The sequence below is a fragment of the Musa acuminata genome, chromosome BXJ1-5, assembly GCF_036884655.1.
Source record: "Musa acuminata AAA Group cultivar baxijiao chromosome BXJ1-5, Cavendish_Baxijiao_AAA, whole genome shotgun sequence".
NCBI lineage: Eukaryota > Viridiplantae > Streptophyta > Magnoliopsida > Zingiberales > Musaceae > Musa > Musa acuminata.
In genome coordinates this window covers 39925853-39942500 of record NC_088331.1, presented here as the reverse complement: position 1 = coordinate 39942500, position 16648 = coordinate 39925853, and the positions used below count along the sequence as shown (strand labels likewise).

The window sequence follows — 16648 nt, the reverse complement described above, 5'->3', positions numbered from 1 at the left end:
CTGGTTTCTTAGAAAATCTCTTATCAAGTATGTGTTGTAGAATTAGTTGCCTTTCATGAGGATACGGATGCTGAATGCTAATTATCTCCTCAGGTTTAAACGAGAAGAGATCAAAATCTATGCCTGGAAAAATCATCAAAAAGCAAAGATTGAGGCAGAAATGAAGAAAATTGAGGTGGATACTCAGTTTCTCCACAAGATAGGGTCCTCTATAAAAACTTAATCTTACTTGAACATTTTTCTGCCAAATTAACAAATACTATGAAAAACTGAGTGCTACTTTTTGTTCTTTGTTTTAACCTCAGGATTTCACTATATTTATGAACTTTAGAAAATTCTTGTGTCAGATGTCTATAAGATTATTATTTGACTGTTTTTTTTTGTTTTTCAAAAGAAAAAATTTTCTTTAATTAAACATATATGGAATTTAGTTTGGCTGAGAATTTTCTGGACTGAGAATATATTCATTCAATCTGTTGTTTCTGGTGGCTGATCTTTCTGTTTAGCTCTTGAGAAATCCTTCCATGAGCATGTTGGATTGGATTCCAAAAATTTTGAAGGTTTTAGGTCCATTTAACTTCTGAACTATTAACAGATGTGGGAATTGCAATCTACCTTTTGAGGATGGTTTGCTCGATAGTAGTCTATTTTTCTATTTAGTCCCAAATCTGAAATTGAGGAGCTAATGGAGGTATGATTTGGTACACAGAACATAAATCTTCCGAACTAGATTTTATTCTAGTTTTACGTTCTAAAATGTATTTATAAGGAGATCTAGTTCTTGTTCAGCAGTAGATTGGCTTAGATTAATTTACGCAAATATTTTCAGCACCAACTATGTAAAATTCTTCTTATTAAGAACTAGTTTATAAGAAATGTTTCATTGAAAATACAGAAAAAAATGTTTCAAATCATCATTGTTTGTAGAATAACTGTTAGTGTAAATATTGCTGCTGCACATCTTCACAGGTTGAGGTAGAGAGAACAAGAGCTCATGCACTTGAGAGGCTGATGAACAAGGTTGCAGCAGCAAGCCACAGAACCGAGAAAATGCGTGCCGCAGCACAAGCCCAAAGAAATTACCAAGATGCAACAACTGCAAAGCAAGCAGAGTACATTAGACGAACTGGTCGAATTCCCTCATTTTTCTACTGGAGTTGCTGCTTTAAGCCATCATCTTTACTGAAATATGATGTATTCTGATGTTATGTTCTACAGTAGAAGGTCGACCAAAAATTGTTCTTCGAAGTTTCTTATGCTGATCTTATCATAAACCACATGTTCTCTTATTTAGGATGAGCCTTGGATTTTGCTTTTCATTTTTTTCTTCAATGGTACTTCGATTGTATTGTTTCATGAATTAGTAGTATATTTACCTTTTTTATTGTTCGAAAGAAAAATAAATAATTAAAAGGCAGTAGTGTATTTACCTTTTGCAGATGTGATTATTGTATGCCACACTGATGGTTGATGATAGCTTGATCTTATTCTTTTACTTGGTTCATTTATTCAATTGCTTGTCTGTTTACCATGGCAACTCCTTTCTGTGCAGGCTCTTTCATGCCTTCTATGTTTCTATTTTAGAAACTCAACCTTTTGTTCTTGCCTGCCAACTTTTGTTAGAAGTAAAAAATTTGTCAATTGGTGTTGATAACAATGTCAAGAGAGAGAGAGAGAGAGAGAGAGAGAGCTTAACTTGATGCATTGGGTATATGATACTAGAAAATGAGTGAAAAGATATCGGATTCGCACTTGTATATGTCCTAATTGATGTAATGCAATATACTCTATGCTACTGTATCATCACACGGAACATGGAGAGATGGGGGAGCTCAAGGGAGCGGGAGACGGAGGAAGAGAATCAAAAGGAGAAGATAAAGCAAAGGAAAGTTGATATGATCCATTTTTAAATAAAATTGAGCTTATGTTACGTTCAAAGGAAAAAATAGATGGAAACATCCGGTAATCGGTGTGCTTTGTGTCTCTATATATACTTAGATGAGTAAATATCAATTGATTCGAGCGACTTACTAATTTAGATTGTTCATTCTTTTACAACTTGGTTAGAGCTTTGTTTCTTATTACAATGGCGTGTAACACTTTTGATCCTACAATCAAGTATAATATCATACGGTTGGTGCAATTTACCTCAATCTCTTAATAATATGGTCGATACTGTATAATAGACACCTCAAAGTCATCAGGGTGATACTTTATCATCATATTATACCTTAGTCAACATATAGAGATCCTATTGTGGAGGCAATCATTTTGGATATTTTTTTGATGCGCATAACAATGCAAAATATCTATTATCTCAATACTTTAGTGTTCCTCGGGTGGCACATGATTACATGAGCCTTTGAGTTTGTGTTTAGGGCTAATTTCTTGTCTAGTTCCAAAGGGGTATCATGTGGATACTTACGGGGACTTTTGGTCTTAGTTTGTTTGTGATCATTCAAAGCTTATAAAGTCTATCTTTATATTTTGCATTGCCTATAAAGTGTTTACTAAAATGTTTGCTTATGGGATCTGTTAGTTTGGCAAGTCTCATAGTCCCATATCGGGAAAATCAGGCTTGTTATCTCGTATTGAAACTATAAATAATGGTCTAGGCTTTGAAGCTAGATGCACCACAAAAGCATCACAAGTGGCACCACAAGAAAAACCTAAGTGTTTGCTTTGGGTTTAAGTCCACACTCAGTTAAATAGTTTGAGCTTATAGTTGAGGTTTTTCTTGTTTAGTATTTTCAGGTGTTTTATGGCCTAGCAACATCTTTCTAGGGCATTTGTAATAGTCCATCTTTTATAGTAGTGATTTGCTCCTCTTTCGTTCGTAGATGTAGGTCAAGGTTAATTGATCGAACCACGTAAATCTGGTGTTCTTATCACTTTTATTCTTTTCGCTTTATTATTTTTATTGGGTTGCCAAAATTACCCTTTGGTAAATTTCCTAGGGCTAGCTCTAACAAACTGGTATCAGAGACTAGTTCTGGGATCTTTTGGTAACGATGACAATAATAAAGATTGTTGTTGAGAAATTCGATAGAAATGTCAACTTCGACATGTGGCAACTTAAGATGGAGGCCATTCTGGTTCAAGATGGAGTCGATTTGGCATTACAGGGAGCTGAGAATATTCTAGATGGTACGTTAAAGGAAGATCTTACGGGTATGGATAAGAAGGCCCGATCCAGCATTATTCTAAATCTCTTTGACGAGGTTTTATGGGAGGTAGCTACGGCGACTACGGCTAAGAGCATGTGGGACAAGCTTAAAGCCTTGTATATGAAGAGAACAGTAGAGAATCGTCTCTACTTAAAGCAGAGTTTGTATATGCTTCGGATGACTGAAGGTACATCTATACTCTCACATCTTGATAAATTTGATTCCTTGGTTATGAATTTGGAGAATATAGATACAAAAATTGATGATGAGGATAAGGCCCTATTACTTTTGTGTTCTCTTCCCCAATCTTTTAAGCATTTCCGTGATACTATGATTTATGGAAAAGAAATAATTTCATATTAAGAAATTAAATCTGCACTAAAATCTAAGGAGCAAATAGACAGAGATATCATTGGGGAAAATAGAGAGAATCAGGCTGAAGGTCTGGTTGTTAGGGGGAGAATAGATAAAAAAGAATTTGACAATAGTAGATCTAAATCCAGACATAGAAATTTAGAGTGCAGATATTGTCATAAAATGGGGCACATTTAGGCTGATTGCTTTAAATTGAAAAATAAATTAAAGCAAAAGAAAAAATTTGTTGAGAAAACTATTGAATCCGCTGAAGCTAGTGTAGCAACTGAAGAGAATGTTGGAAATATTTTCTCTGCTATTGATGACAGGACAAGGTCTAAAAATGAATAGAGTTTAGATTCTGGTTGTTCTTATCACATGTGTTCTAATAGAGATTTGTTTTCCACATATGAATCTTGTAATTATGGAATTATTTTGATGGGTAATAATGTAGTATGTGATGTTGTTGGTAAAGAAACAATCCGAATTAAAATGCATGATGATATTATGAGGACGCTCACTAACGTTAGACATGTTCCTGATTTAAAAAAGAATCTCATCTCTTTAGGCACCCTAGAGGTCCTTGGGTGTAAATACACAATTGAAGGTGGAGTTATGAAAGTTTCTAAAAGTACTCTTGTTATTATGAAAGCTTGTAGGTCTGGTAGCTTATATATTTTGCAGGGAACTACTGTCACAGGCTTAGTTACAGTCTCATCATCATCATTATCTGATTCTAACATCACCAAATTATGGCATATGCGTTTGAGATATATGAGCAAAAAATGTTTGAGCATATTGAGCAAAAGGGGTCTACTTTGTAGACAGAGTACTGGGCCACTGAATTTTTGTAAACATTGCATTTTTAGAAAGCAGAAAAGAGTCAGCTTCAATTCTCTGGTAGTTCATAAAACGAAAGGTACTCTTGACTATATTCATTCAGACCTTTGGGGTCCAGCTCATGTTTAGTCTAAGGGTGGTGCTAGGTATATGTTGACTTTCATTGATGATTATTCTAGAAAAGTTTGGGTTTATTTTTTGAAGCATAAAAATGATGTTTTTTTAACCTTTAAACAATGGAAGGTTTTGATTGAGAAGCAAACAGGTAAACAGATTAAGCGACTTCAAACAGATAATGCCTCAGCAAAATGGTGTGGCCGAACGTATGAACAGAACACTCTTGGAGAGAGCAAGGTGTATGATCTCAAATGCAGGGTTGACAAAGGACTTTTGGGCAGAGGCGATTAATATGGCCTGTTACGTTGTCAACTGCGCTCCTTCTATAACACTTCACTTTAAAACTCCGGAGGAAGTTTGGTCAAGTACTCTTGTTGATTACTCTGATTTAAAAATTTTTGGGTGTCCAACATACATGCATGTAAGTGAAGGAAAATTAGAGCCTCGAGCTAAAAAATACATTTTCCTTGGGTATGCTTCTGGGGTGAAATGATACAGATTATGGTGTTCTGATCCCAAATCCTCAAAATTTATAATCAGTAGAAATGTTACTTTTGATGAATTGTCTATGTTATCTTCCAAAGAGGATTCTACTAGTTATACAAATGATAGTGCGCAGAAGTAGGTGGAGCTTGAGATTAGTAGTTCTAATTCTTTTAAGTCGAACTCTTCTACTCAAAGAATGCCAATAGATGGTCCCGAGTCTACTGACACAGATGATCCAGAGGAAGAGAAATATTCCATAGTCAAGGATAGACCACGGAGAGATATTCGACCACCATAAAGATATGTAAATTTGGTTGCATATGCTTTATCTGTTGCAGAAGAAACAAGTGAAGTTGGTGAGCCTACTTCCTACTCAGATGCAGTTTCTTGTGATAATTTCGCTAAGTGGTTGATTGCGATGAATGAAGAAATTGAATCTCTCCATCGGAATAGAACTTGGGATCTTGTGAAGCCGCCTTCGGGTAAGAAAATTGTTGGATGCAAATGGGTCTTCAAAAGGAAGGAAGGTATTCCAGGGGTTGAAGATGCAAGGTACAAAGCACGATTGGTTGCAAAGGGCTATAGTCAGGTACATGGTGTTGATTTTAATGACGTATTTTCACCTGTTGTTAAACATAGCTCTATTCGTGTTTTGCTTGCTTTAGTTGCCATGTATGATTTGGAATTGGAGCAACTTGATGTCAAGACAGCTTTCTTACATGGTGAACTTGAAGAACAAATTTATATGGAGCAACCTCATGGATTTGAAGTTGATGGTAAGGAAGACCATGTTTGCTTATTAAAGAAATCATTGTATGGATTGAAGCAATCTCCAAAGCAGTGGTATAAGAGGTTTGATTCTTTTATGTTGGGTCATGATTACATAAGGAGCATGTATGATAGTTGTGTCTACTTTCGGAAGTTAACTGATGGCTCTTTTGTGTATTTTGTTGGGAAATCATGGGGGCGACATCACATGCGCAGCGGAAGAACAAGAAAATAAAATCCCCGATTCCCAAAAAGATATTCGTCGTCGTGCGAAGATTGGTGCGCAAAAATCCGCGAAACATGAAACTACGTATAGAGTAGATTGTGTTACCTAGGGAGATCGTATATCCCTGATTCCTTGCAGATCCTTAGGAGAGGCTAAAGGAGGTCAAGCGTCCTTCTCTCTAGCGGTGATCCACACAGCAAGGTTGCGACGACGCTCCTCAAAAACTCCAGGCCTGATCTGAGGTGGAGAGGAAGAGGGGAATAGGAAAGGCAAGCAAAGGCTCTAGCCTATGAGGCTCTGAATCCCTCCTATTTATAGAGGTCTCCTGTCAAACCCTAATGGGTCCTCCCCTAGTGGGTATTGGATCTGCATCCAATAAGACAAGGGCTCCGTCGGATATCTCATATCCGAACCTCTACTCATTGCAATGCCTACCATATGTGTGTGATCCTCTAGGCCCAATATCGAGCTGGCCGTGAGTCATACCTGTCAGAACTCCTTCTAACTCAGTGAATTATTATCTCTGTAATAATTCACTTGACTCATCGACTACGGAAGTACTAGGCCACTACGCCGTAGTCCCCAAACGATATAGGGGAATCCAATCCATTGGACCTGTCTGTCATCAGTTACCGTGTACCTATAATCCCTCATCCATCTAATATCCTAGAGACCGTATATCGAGCATGGTGTTGTCAGACCCATACGGTTTCTACTCGAGTCTCGCTCTTATCGGATTCTCCCGGAGAACTCTTTCTCTCTCAACCCGAATGACCCTGGCCAGGGATTTGTCTGAGCAAGAACACATGGGATATTCCTCTCATGACGCCGAGAGTGGATGATCCTCTATCGACACTCAATAGCCCTCGTAAGGTCGACTACCACTCCCAATGACCAACTGTACTAGATCTGAGACAGCCAAACCTATAAGTCTGGTATCAAAGAGTGGAGCACTCATACAGGACATCCTTGGTGTCTCAAGTCTAAGGACCAAATACACCACTAGGACTACGGAATCGCTGTCTGACAATAAGGCATCATCAACCATCCAGCATTCCGTAAGCGGATCAATCAGTGAACTCATTCTCCAATGTGCACCTGTACTGTATCCCTAGTGTCCCTACACGAGCAGCTATGAGACCAGCTGCATCCATCATATGGATGGGTATATAGCACACCAGTCTATCCGGTTATCACGATGTCCCTCTCGAGTAACCTATGACCGGGATTATTTATGATATGTATTTAAAGGTGAATCGATCTCATTATCGTGATCTCATCACGATCCGATTCCTATTGCATAAATCCGAGGACATCACAATATATGTATGCATTTATGCAATAGTTATAAAGTGATATACGCCAAAATATAATAAGCAAAAAGATTATGTATCAAGTCACACGTGTCATCACTCACGTGATTGGCTTACTGGGCACCTATGACTAGCAATCTCCCACTTGACCTAAAGCCAATCACCTATGTGTCTGATCCCCATCAGACCCCTGTGACGCTCAAAGACAAAATGAGACAACGGCTTTGTCAGTGGATCTGCAATGTTATCTTCGGATGGAACTCTTTCCACTGCTACATCTCCTCGGGTTACGATCTCTCTGATAAGTTGGAACCTCCTCAGAACACTTCTGATGAGACCCGGGTTCCCTTATTTGAGTAATCGCCCTATAGTTGTCGCAATATAAGGAAGTCGACTTCTCGCTATCCGGAACGACTCCCAAATCTGTGATGAACATCTTCACCCAGACTCCATCCTTTGTTACATCTAATGCAGCAATGTACTCCGCCTCTGTGGTCGAGTCAGCAGTAGTATCTTGCTTGGAACTCTTCCAGCACACTGCTCCTCCATTCAAGGTGTACACATACCCTAAATTCGACTTGCTATCATCGACATCAGACTGAAAACTTGAGTCTGTGTAGCCTTCAACCTTAAGGCTATTACCTCCATATACTAGTAAAAGATCTTTAGTCCTTCTCAAGTACTTAAGGATACACTTTACTGCTTTCCAATGCTCCAAGCCTGGATCCGCCTGATACCTGCTCGTGACACTCAGAGCATGCGCTATATCAGGCCTAGTACATAGCATGGCATACATGATAGACCCTATTGCTGATGCATAAGGTATCATATCCATGTTCGCCCTTTCTTGGAATTTTCAATGCCAAACATTTTGACAATGGTTTCTATGTACCTAGACTAGGACAAGCCAAGCATCCTCTTGGATATATCTCTATAGATTCTAATCCCCAAGATATAGGATGCTTCCCCTAAGTCCTTCATGGAGAAGTGTCTAGATAACCAAGCCTTTACCGTGGATAGCATTCCTACGTCATTCCCAATGATCAGGATGTCATCCACATATAACACCAAAAAGGTGATAGCGCTCCCACTTACCTTTCTGTATACACAAGGCTCATCTTCGTTCTTAAGGAAGTCATAAGATCTAATTGCCTCATCAAATCTTATGTTCCAACTTCGGGAAGCTTGCTTTAGTCCATAAATGGATCTAAGCAACCTACACACCTTATCTGAGCAGTTCTTGGACACGAATCCCTCAGGTTGCATCATATACACCTCCTCCTCGAGGTTCCCACTGAGGAATACAGTTTTCACATCCATCTGCCTGATCTCATAATCATAGTGTACTGCAATAGCCAATAGAATTCTGATGGATTTTAGCATTGCTACGGGTGAGAAGGTTTCGTCGTAATCAACACCTTGCCTTTGACGATACCCCTTAGCCACTAGCCTTGCTTTATAAGTCTCTACCTTTCCATCTACTCCGATCTTTTTCTTAAAGATCCACTTGCAACCGATGGGTACAATACCTTCGGGCGCATTAACTAGGTTCCAAACCTTGTTGGAGTACATAGAATCCATCTCAGAATTCATGGCTTCTTGCCACTTCCCGGAGTCTATACTCATAATAGCCTCCTTGTAGGTCTGAGGATCAATATCCTCAACATCCTCTCCTCTAATATGTCCCACATATCTCTCAGGAGGATGGGATACTCTATCAAACCTACGTAAAGTTGAAACTTGTGTATTAGGTACCTGAACAGACTCGGGCTGTAGAGTGGTGCTTGAGGTTGGTTCTACAACCTCGCTCAACTCTATCATTCTCCCACTATCTCCGCTAAGAATGTGTTCCTTCTCAAGGAACACTACTCTCTTAGCTACAAAGACCTTTTGGTCTTCGAGATGATAGAAATAATACCCATAAGTTTCCTTGGGGTATCCCACAAATTTGCATCACTCTGTCCTTGATTCTAACTTATCGGGGTTGTGTCTTTTAACGTGGGCAGAGTAGCCCCAAATCTTAACAACCTTAAGATCAGGCTTCTTCCCTTTCCATATCTCATATGGTGTAGACACTACCGACTTAGTTGGAATTCTGTTCAAAAGGTAAGCTGCAGTTTCTAGGGCATATCCCCAGAATGAGATGGGTAGGTCAGCGAAACTCATCATGGACCGTACCATATCTAATAACGTACGATTTCTCTTTTCAGAGACACCATTGAGCTGAGGTGTGTAAGGAGGTGTCCATTGGGATAATATCCCATGGTCCTTGAGGAACTGAGTAAACTCTGTACTTAAGTACTCACCTCCTCGATCTGATCGAAGAGTTTTGATACTCTTTCCAGTCTGGTTCTCCACCTCATTCTTATACTCTCTGAATTTCTCAAAAGCCTCGGACTTGTACTTCATTAAGTACACATATCCATACCTTGAGAAATCATCAGTAAATGTAATGAAGTAGGAGTAACCTCCAATGGCATGAGTTGACATGGGTCCACATACATCACTATGTATGAGTTCCAACAACTCAGTGGTTCTCTCTCCAGTTCCACTAAATGGAGAGTTGGTCAGTTTTCCACGAATGCAAGGCTCACAAGTTGTATATGACACATAGTCGAATGGATCTAGATATCCATCATTTAGCAACTTTTGAATCCTTCTTTCATGGATGTGACCTAGCCTACAATGCCACAGGTATGCACTGTTCACCTCATCTCGTTTCCTCTTAGACACATTTACATTCATGATATGTGGAGTAGTGTCTAACATAAATAAACCATTATGCAATGTTCCTTTCGTGATGATCTTATCATCTAATAATATCGAACAACCATTGTTCTCAAAAATAAATTTATATCCACTAACTGTTAAACATGAAATGGATATAATGTTTTTGATAATAGAAGGAACAAAATAACATGCATCTAATGCAATAAAAGCTCCACTAGGCAGATGTAGGGAGACCTCGCCAACAGCTAATACAACAACTTTTGCTCCATTACCCATCTTGAGGTCCATCTCGCCTCTCTCTAGTCTCCTAGGCCTTGCCAGAACCTGCAACGAATTGCGTATATGATAAGCACTACCAGTATCTAATACCCATGTGTTATCATAAGAGTCTGACAAATGGAGACTAATCATGAATGTACCTGAAGCTTCACCAAGCTTCTTGTTTCGCCCTTTCTGCAAGGTACTCTTTGCAGTTCCTCTTCCAGTGCCCATCTTTACCACAGTGGAAGCACTGGCCTTTGTCCTTTGTTGGGTCTTTCTTAGCAACCTTTGCTTTACCTGGTCTGCCCTTGCCCTTTCCCTTCTTAAGGGACCTTTCTGCTTTCCTTTTCTTTCTGGTCTCACCAATGTAGAGAACTGGCTTCTCTTTCTTAATAGTACTCTCTGCCTCCCTCAACATATTGAGGAGCTCTGGGAGAGTCACCTCAAGCTTGTTCATATTAAAATTCATTATGAACTGTGAAAAGAAATCTAGTAGGGACTGAAGCACAATGTCCACACACAAGTTATCCTCTAGGACCATTCCTAGACCTGTGAGTTTCTCTATCCACTCAATCATCTTTAGGACATGGTTCTGAACCGATGTCCCATCAGTCATCCTAGCGCGGAAAAGGCTCTTGGATATCTCATATCGTTGAGTCCTTCCCTGTTCCTTAAACAATTTGCGGACATGTAGGAGAATGGATCTGGCATCCATCTTTTCATGTTGTCTCTGTAACTCAGGAGTCATAGAGCCCAACATATAGTACTGAGCAAGAGTGGAGTCATCAATGTACTTCACGTAGCGAGCGATCTCATCCTCGTTTGCCCCTTCTTCGGGCGTAGGTATCACTGTATCAAGGACGTACATGATTTTCTCCGCTGTGCGAACAATTCTCAAGTTACGGAGCCAATCCGTATAATTTGGACCAGTGAGGCGGTTGACATCAAGTATGTCACGTAAGGGATTTGAAAGCGACATTTTCTGAAAATAAAGATGCAGCAGAAATGAATAACATGTAGATTTTGCAAGAAATAAACTATCAAGATATGGACTTCTATCTTAATATGCTCCCACTATTTTACTAACGAGTCACGCGACACCCTCAGCACGTGAAACGGAAGTCTTCGGTAGACTTCTAGTGGGGATCAGGATCCAATCAGCGTCTTAGTGTAACCTCGAGGGACTCGACCAATCACACTAAGCCTAAAAGGTAGGCAACTCTTACCAATCACAACTCCTTGTGATTCCCGTCCTGTTCGGCCTCCGAATCACCATGGCCTCGAGGGACTCGACCAACCATGATGCTCGGCTAAGTCAACACCTTCGTTACAAGATGAGTCTGATTTGATGATATACCCTCGAGGGACTCGACCAAGTATACCATGCCCTCAGGTCACCGGTGACATCTCTATGTCGTAAGCAAGATAGTGAATCGCGATATAGGTGAGTCTCGAGGGACTCGACCAACTCAACCACCACTGGGAATCGGTTCCTACTTATAACGATGGAAGGCCACGTGGGTCAATCTAATTGCCTCACGTTTACCGACTTAATATTATCGAGAGATGTTTCTAAGATTTGGTCTCCTAATATGACATGTCACACATATACATATTTAATATACATCTACATCGCATGCAAATATATATACTTATCTAGTATGTGTATAAGCAATCACACCAGATGATCATGGACCACAACCTAATATGATTAGGCTCAAGCCAGTAGGCCTAATCACTCACATCAAGATCTATGTGTACAACGGTGCATCTCCATGCCCTGTGATCGTCCATCTCGTCATCGTCGATTCCGTCGATATCTTGATGCATCTCCATGCATCACGATCGTCCGTCTTGTGGGTCCCGCTATCGCATCCACGCTCCCGCTGCGCCTCCTCATGTGATTACAACTTAATCATAGGCACGCAGGCCGGACAATAAACGAGAAATATAATGGAGGCTCGCAGACCTCAATAATAATAATCACAAGTACACACATCACACGGTCCATGATCATCCGTCCACACATCATACATCACATGTATAAATAATCATCATCATGTAGGACTGCTAGATAATAATAAAAATAATAATCAACTAAACATTTTAATTAATTAATATTTTCTGAAATCAGGGACATGTAGGGAATTTCTGAATTTATAGGGGTATTTTCGTAATTTAGACAAAAGACAGAAACTAGAATTTCTCAAATTCCGAGGGGCAAAACTGTCTTTTGCCCAGAAAACCCTAATGCCCTACTCCCCTTTGCTATCGTCGCCGCCACCCTGCTGGCGGCGGCCTGTGCGGCGGGGCGAGGGCGCTGCCCTCGCCTGCAAGTGGCTCGCCCGCTGGCGGCGCTGCCGCTGCGGGTGGGCGCCCCCTTCGGGCGCCGCTGCCTCCGCAGGGGGTGCTGTCCCGCCGGGCGGCCGCCCCTATGGGGGGGGTTTCGCCCGTGGGAGCAACGGCGGCAGGCGCTGCTTCCTTGCGGTGGCTCGCGCCGCTGCCCTGCGGCGCCTCTGCCCGTGGGCTGCCAGCCCCGCCGGCAGCAAGCCTGCTGCAAGCAGGCCATCGGCCGACTACTGCAGACGCAGCCCCTGTGCTGCCCGCCTTCGGCTGCGCTTCACGCACGCAGATCGAGGGTAGCAACTGTTGCTGCCCTTTCTCGCTCTCGCTTTTGCGTCAACGATTTTGACATCAATATTCTTCCTAAACATAACACAGGCAGTTCAAAACCAATCATTCACATGAACAACCTGGCTTTGATACCACTGTTGGGAAATCATGGGGGCGACATCACATGCGCAGCGAAAGAACAAGAAAACAAAATCCCCGATTCCCAAAAAGATGTTCGTCGTCGTGCGAAGATTGGTGCGCAAAAATCCGCGAAACATGAAACTGTGTATAGAGTAGATTGTGTTACCTAGGGAGATCGTATATCCCTGTTTCCTTGCATATCCTTAGGAGAGGGTAAAGGAGGTCAAGCGTCCTCCTCTCTAGCGGTGATCCACACAGCAGGGTTGCGACGACGCTCCTCAAAAACTCCAGGCCTGATCTGAGGTGGAGAGGAAGAGGAGAATAGGAAAGGCAAGCAAAGGCTCTAGCCTATGAGGCTCTGAATCCCTCTTATTTATAGAGGTCCCCTGTCAAACCCTAATGGGTCCTCCCCTAGTGGGTATTGGATCTGCATCCAATAAGACAAGGGCTATGTCGGATATCTCATATCTGAACCTCTACTCATCGCAATGCCTACCATATGTGTGTGACCCTCTAGGCCCAATATCGAGCTGGCCGTGAGTCATACCTGTCAGAACTCCTTCTAACTCAGTGAATTATTATCTCTGTAATAATTCACTTGACTCATCGACTACGGAAGTACTAGGCCACTACCCCTGTAGTCCCCAGACGATACGGGGGAATCCAATCCATTGGACCTGTCTGTCCTCAGTTACCATGTACCTATAATCCCTTATCCATCTAATACCCCAAAGACCGTATATCGAGCATGGTGTTGTCAGACCCATACGGTTTCTACTCGAGTCTCGCTCTTATCGGATTCTCCCGGAGAACTCTTTCTCTCTCAACCCGAATGACCCTGGCCAGGGATTTGTCTGAGCAAGAACACATGGGATATTCCTCTCATGACGTCGAGAGCGGATGATCCTCTATCGACACTCAATAGCCCTCGTAAGATCGACTACCACTCCCAATGACCAACTGTACTAGATCTGGGACAGCCAAACCTATAAGTCTGGTATCAAAGAGTGGAGCACTCATACAGGACATCCTTGGTGTCTCAAGTCTAAGGACCAGATACACCACTAGGACTACGGAATCGCTGTCTGACAATAAGGCATCATCAACCATCCAGCATTCCGTAAGCGGATCAATCAGTGAACTCATTCTCCAATGAGCACCTGTACTGTATCCCTAGTGTCCCTACACGAGCAGCTATGAGACCAACTGCATCCATCATATGGACGGGTATACAGCACACCAGTCTATCCGGTTATCACGATGTCCCTCTCGAGTAACCTATGACCGAGATTATTTAGGATATGTGTTTAAAGGTGAATCGATCTCATTATCGTGATCTCATCACGATCCGATTCCCATTGCACAAATCCAAGGACATCACAATATATGTATGCATTTATGCAATAGTTATAAAGTGATATACGCCAAAATATAATAAGCAAAAAGGTTATGTATCAAGTCACACGTGCCATCACTCACGTGATTGGCTTGCTGGGCACCTATGACTAGCATATTTGTTGCTTTATGTTGATGATATGCTTATTGTAGCTAAGAATTTGTCAGAAATTCACACTTTGAAAATGCAACTGAGTAATGAATTTGAAATGAAAGATTTGGGAGCAGCTAAGAAAATTATTGGCATGGAGATCAAAAGAGATCGAGGAGTTGAAAAATTATTTCTGACTTAGAAAAATTACCTCAAGAAAGTCTTAGAGAGGTTTGGCATGAAAAATGCTAAGCCAGTTAGTACTCCTCTTGCTAGCCATTTTCGGCTATCTACTGCTTTGTCACCACAGTCAGTTGAAGAGGAAGAATATATGGTGAAAGTTCCATATTCTAGTGCCATCGGCAGTATTATGTATGCAATGGTTTGTACTCGTCCAGATATTTCACAAGCAGTTAGTGTGGTTAGTAGATATATGTTTCACCCGGGTAAAATACATTGGCAGGCTGTGAAGTGGATTCTCAGATACTTGCAAGGGACTTCAGATGCTTGTTTGGAGTTTGGGAAAAATCATGACACTTTGGTTGGTTTCGTCTGACTCTGATTATGCTGCGGATCTTGATAAACGAAGATCTTTGACAGGTTATGTTTTTTGCGTTGGCGGTTGTGCAGTTAGTTGGAAAGCTTCCTTACAACCTGTTGTGGCTTTATCTACTACAGAGGCAGAATATATGGCAGTGACAGAGGCGATCAAAGAAGTTTTATGGTTAAGAGGTTTGTTCAGCGAATTATGTCTATATCAAGGTGTTACTACAATTTACTATGATAGTCAAAGTGCTATTCATTTGACTAAAGACCAGATGTATCATGAGAGGACGAAACACATTGATGTGAAGTTTCATTTTATTCAGGATATTATTGCTGAGGGAAAGGTCCTTGTTCAGAAAATTCATACGAAGGACAATCCAACTGATATGCTTACGAAGCCTCTTCCGGTTTACAAGTTCAAGCAGTGCTTGAACTTGGTTGGTGTTTTTTATTGGTGATTGCCCATTGGGGCTTTTATGAAGACGGTGTAGCAAGTTCTGTTAGGACATGCCAAGGTGGAGATTTGTTAGTTTGGCAAGTCCCATAGTCCCACATCGAGAAAATCAGGCTTGTTATCTCCTATTGAAACTATAAATAAGGGTTTGGGCTTTGAAGTCAGATGCACCACAAAAGCACCACAAGAAAAACCTAAGTGTTTGCTTTGGGTTTAAGTCCACACTCAGTTAAATAGTTTGGGCTTATAGTTGAGGTTTTTCTTGTTTAATATTTTCGGGTGTTTTATGGCCTAGGAACATCTTCCTAGGACATTTATAATAGTCTCTCTTTTATAGTAGTGATTTGCTCCTCTTTAGTCCGTGGATGTAGGTTAAGGTTAATTGATCGAACCACGTAAATCTGTTGTTCTTATCGCTTTTATTCTTTTCACTTTATTGTCTTTGTTGGGTTGCCAAAATTACCCTTTGGTAAATTTTCTGGGGCTAGCTCTAATAGGATCCCTAAGTATAATGCTTCTTCTAGCTTATATTATCTTTGGTAGTTTTTTAGGAGACCCTAAAAGGTTATAGGGAGGCTAAGCCTTTGCGGACGGACACGTAAAGGTACCACATAACTTAGATAAATCTAACAAATTTTGTGATAGATGGTATCAGAGTGGGATAAGTATCATTAGAAATACTTGGTATTCAAACGTAAGGGACTTAGCAAGGTTATGTTGAGGGTAGCCAGTACGTGCAATTGTTTGAAGGAAAGATATGTAGAGATACAAGGAAAGAAGTTACTTAGAGGAGCAGATATTCGAGGTTGACATTAAGCGGAATGACTAACTCTTCATATGATAGGCACCATGAGGACATGTGAGTTAATAAGAACATATAACACACAAATGTTGTGATGGTTGAATTCGAGTTATGACTTAATGTTTTCAAACAAATTTGACGGTGCTTAATACAAGTGGAGGGGCTTGACAAAGGATAAGACTGTGTAAGGAATGATGAGTTACTTGATGACCGAAATAGTCTATGTAAAGCTTGCATAAATGAGGAGAATTACCGACTCAAAGTATCCGATACTTATGTAATGGTTTATATGTGGACAATAGAGTTACCATAGCCATCCCAAGACGATCAAAATTCAATATCAT

At 40.8% G+C, this 16648-nt stretch overlaps 1 protein-coding gene across 1 annotated transcript in view; it reads left to right on the top strand.

Moving 5' to 3' along the window:
- Positions 1 to 1299, top strand: part of LOC135675087 (uncharacterized) — a 3770-nt gene extending 2471 nt beyond the window's left edge. The window contains exons 5-6 of the mRNA XM_065185358.1: positions 94 to 175; positions 970 to 1299. Of these exons, the coding sequence (XP_065041430.1) occupies positions 94 to 175; positions 970 to 1203 (316 nt within the window). The 3' untranslated portion in view covers positions 1204 to 1299. The remainder of the gene's footprint in view (positions 1 to 93; positions 176 to 969) is intronic.
- Positions 1300 to 16648: the final 15349 nt, after the last annotated feature.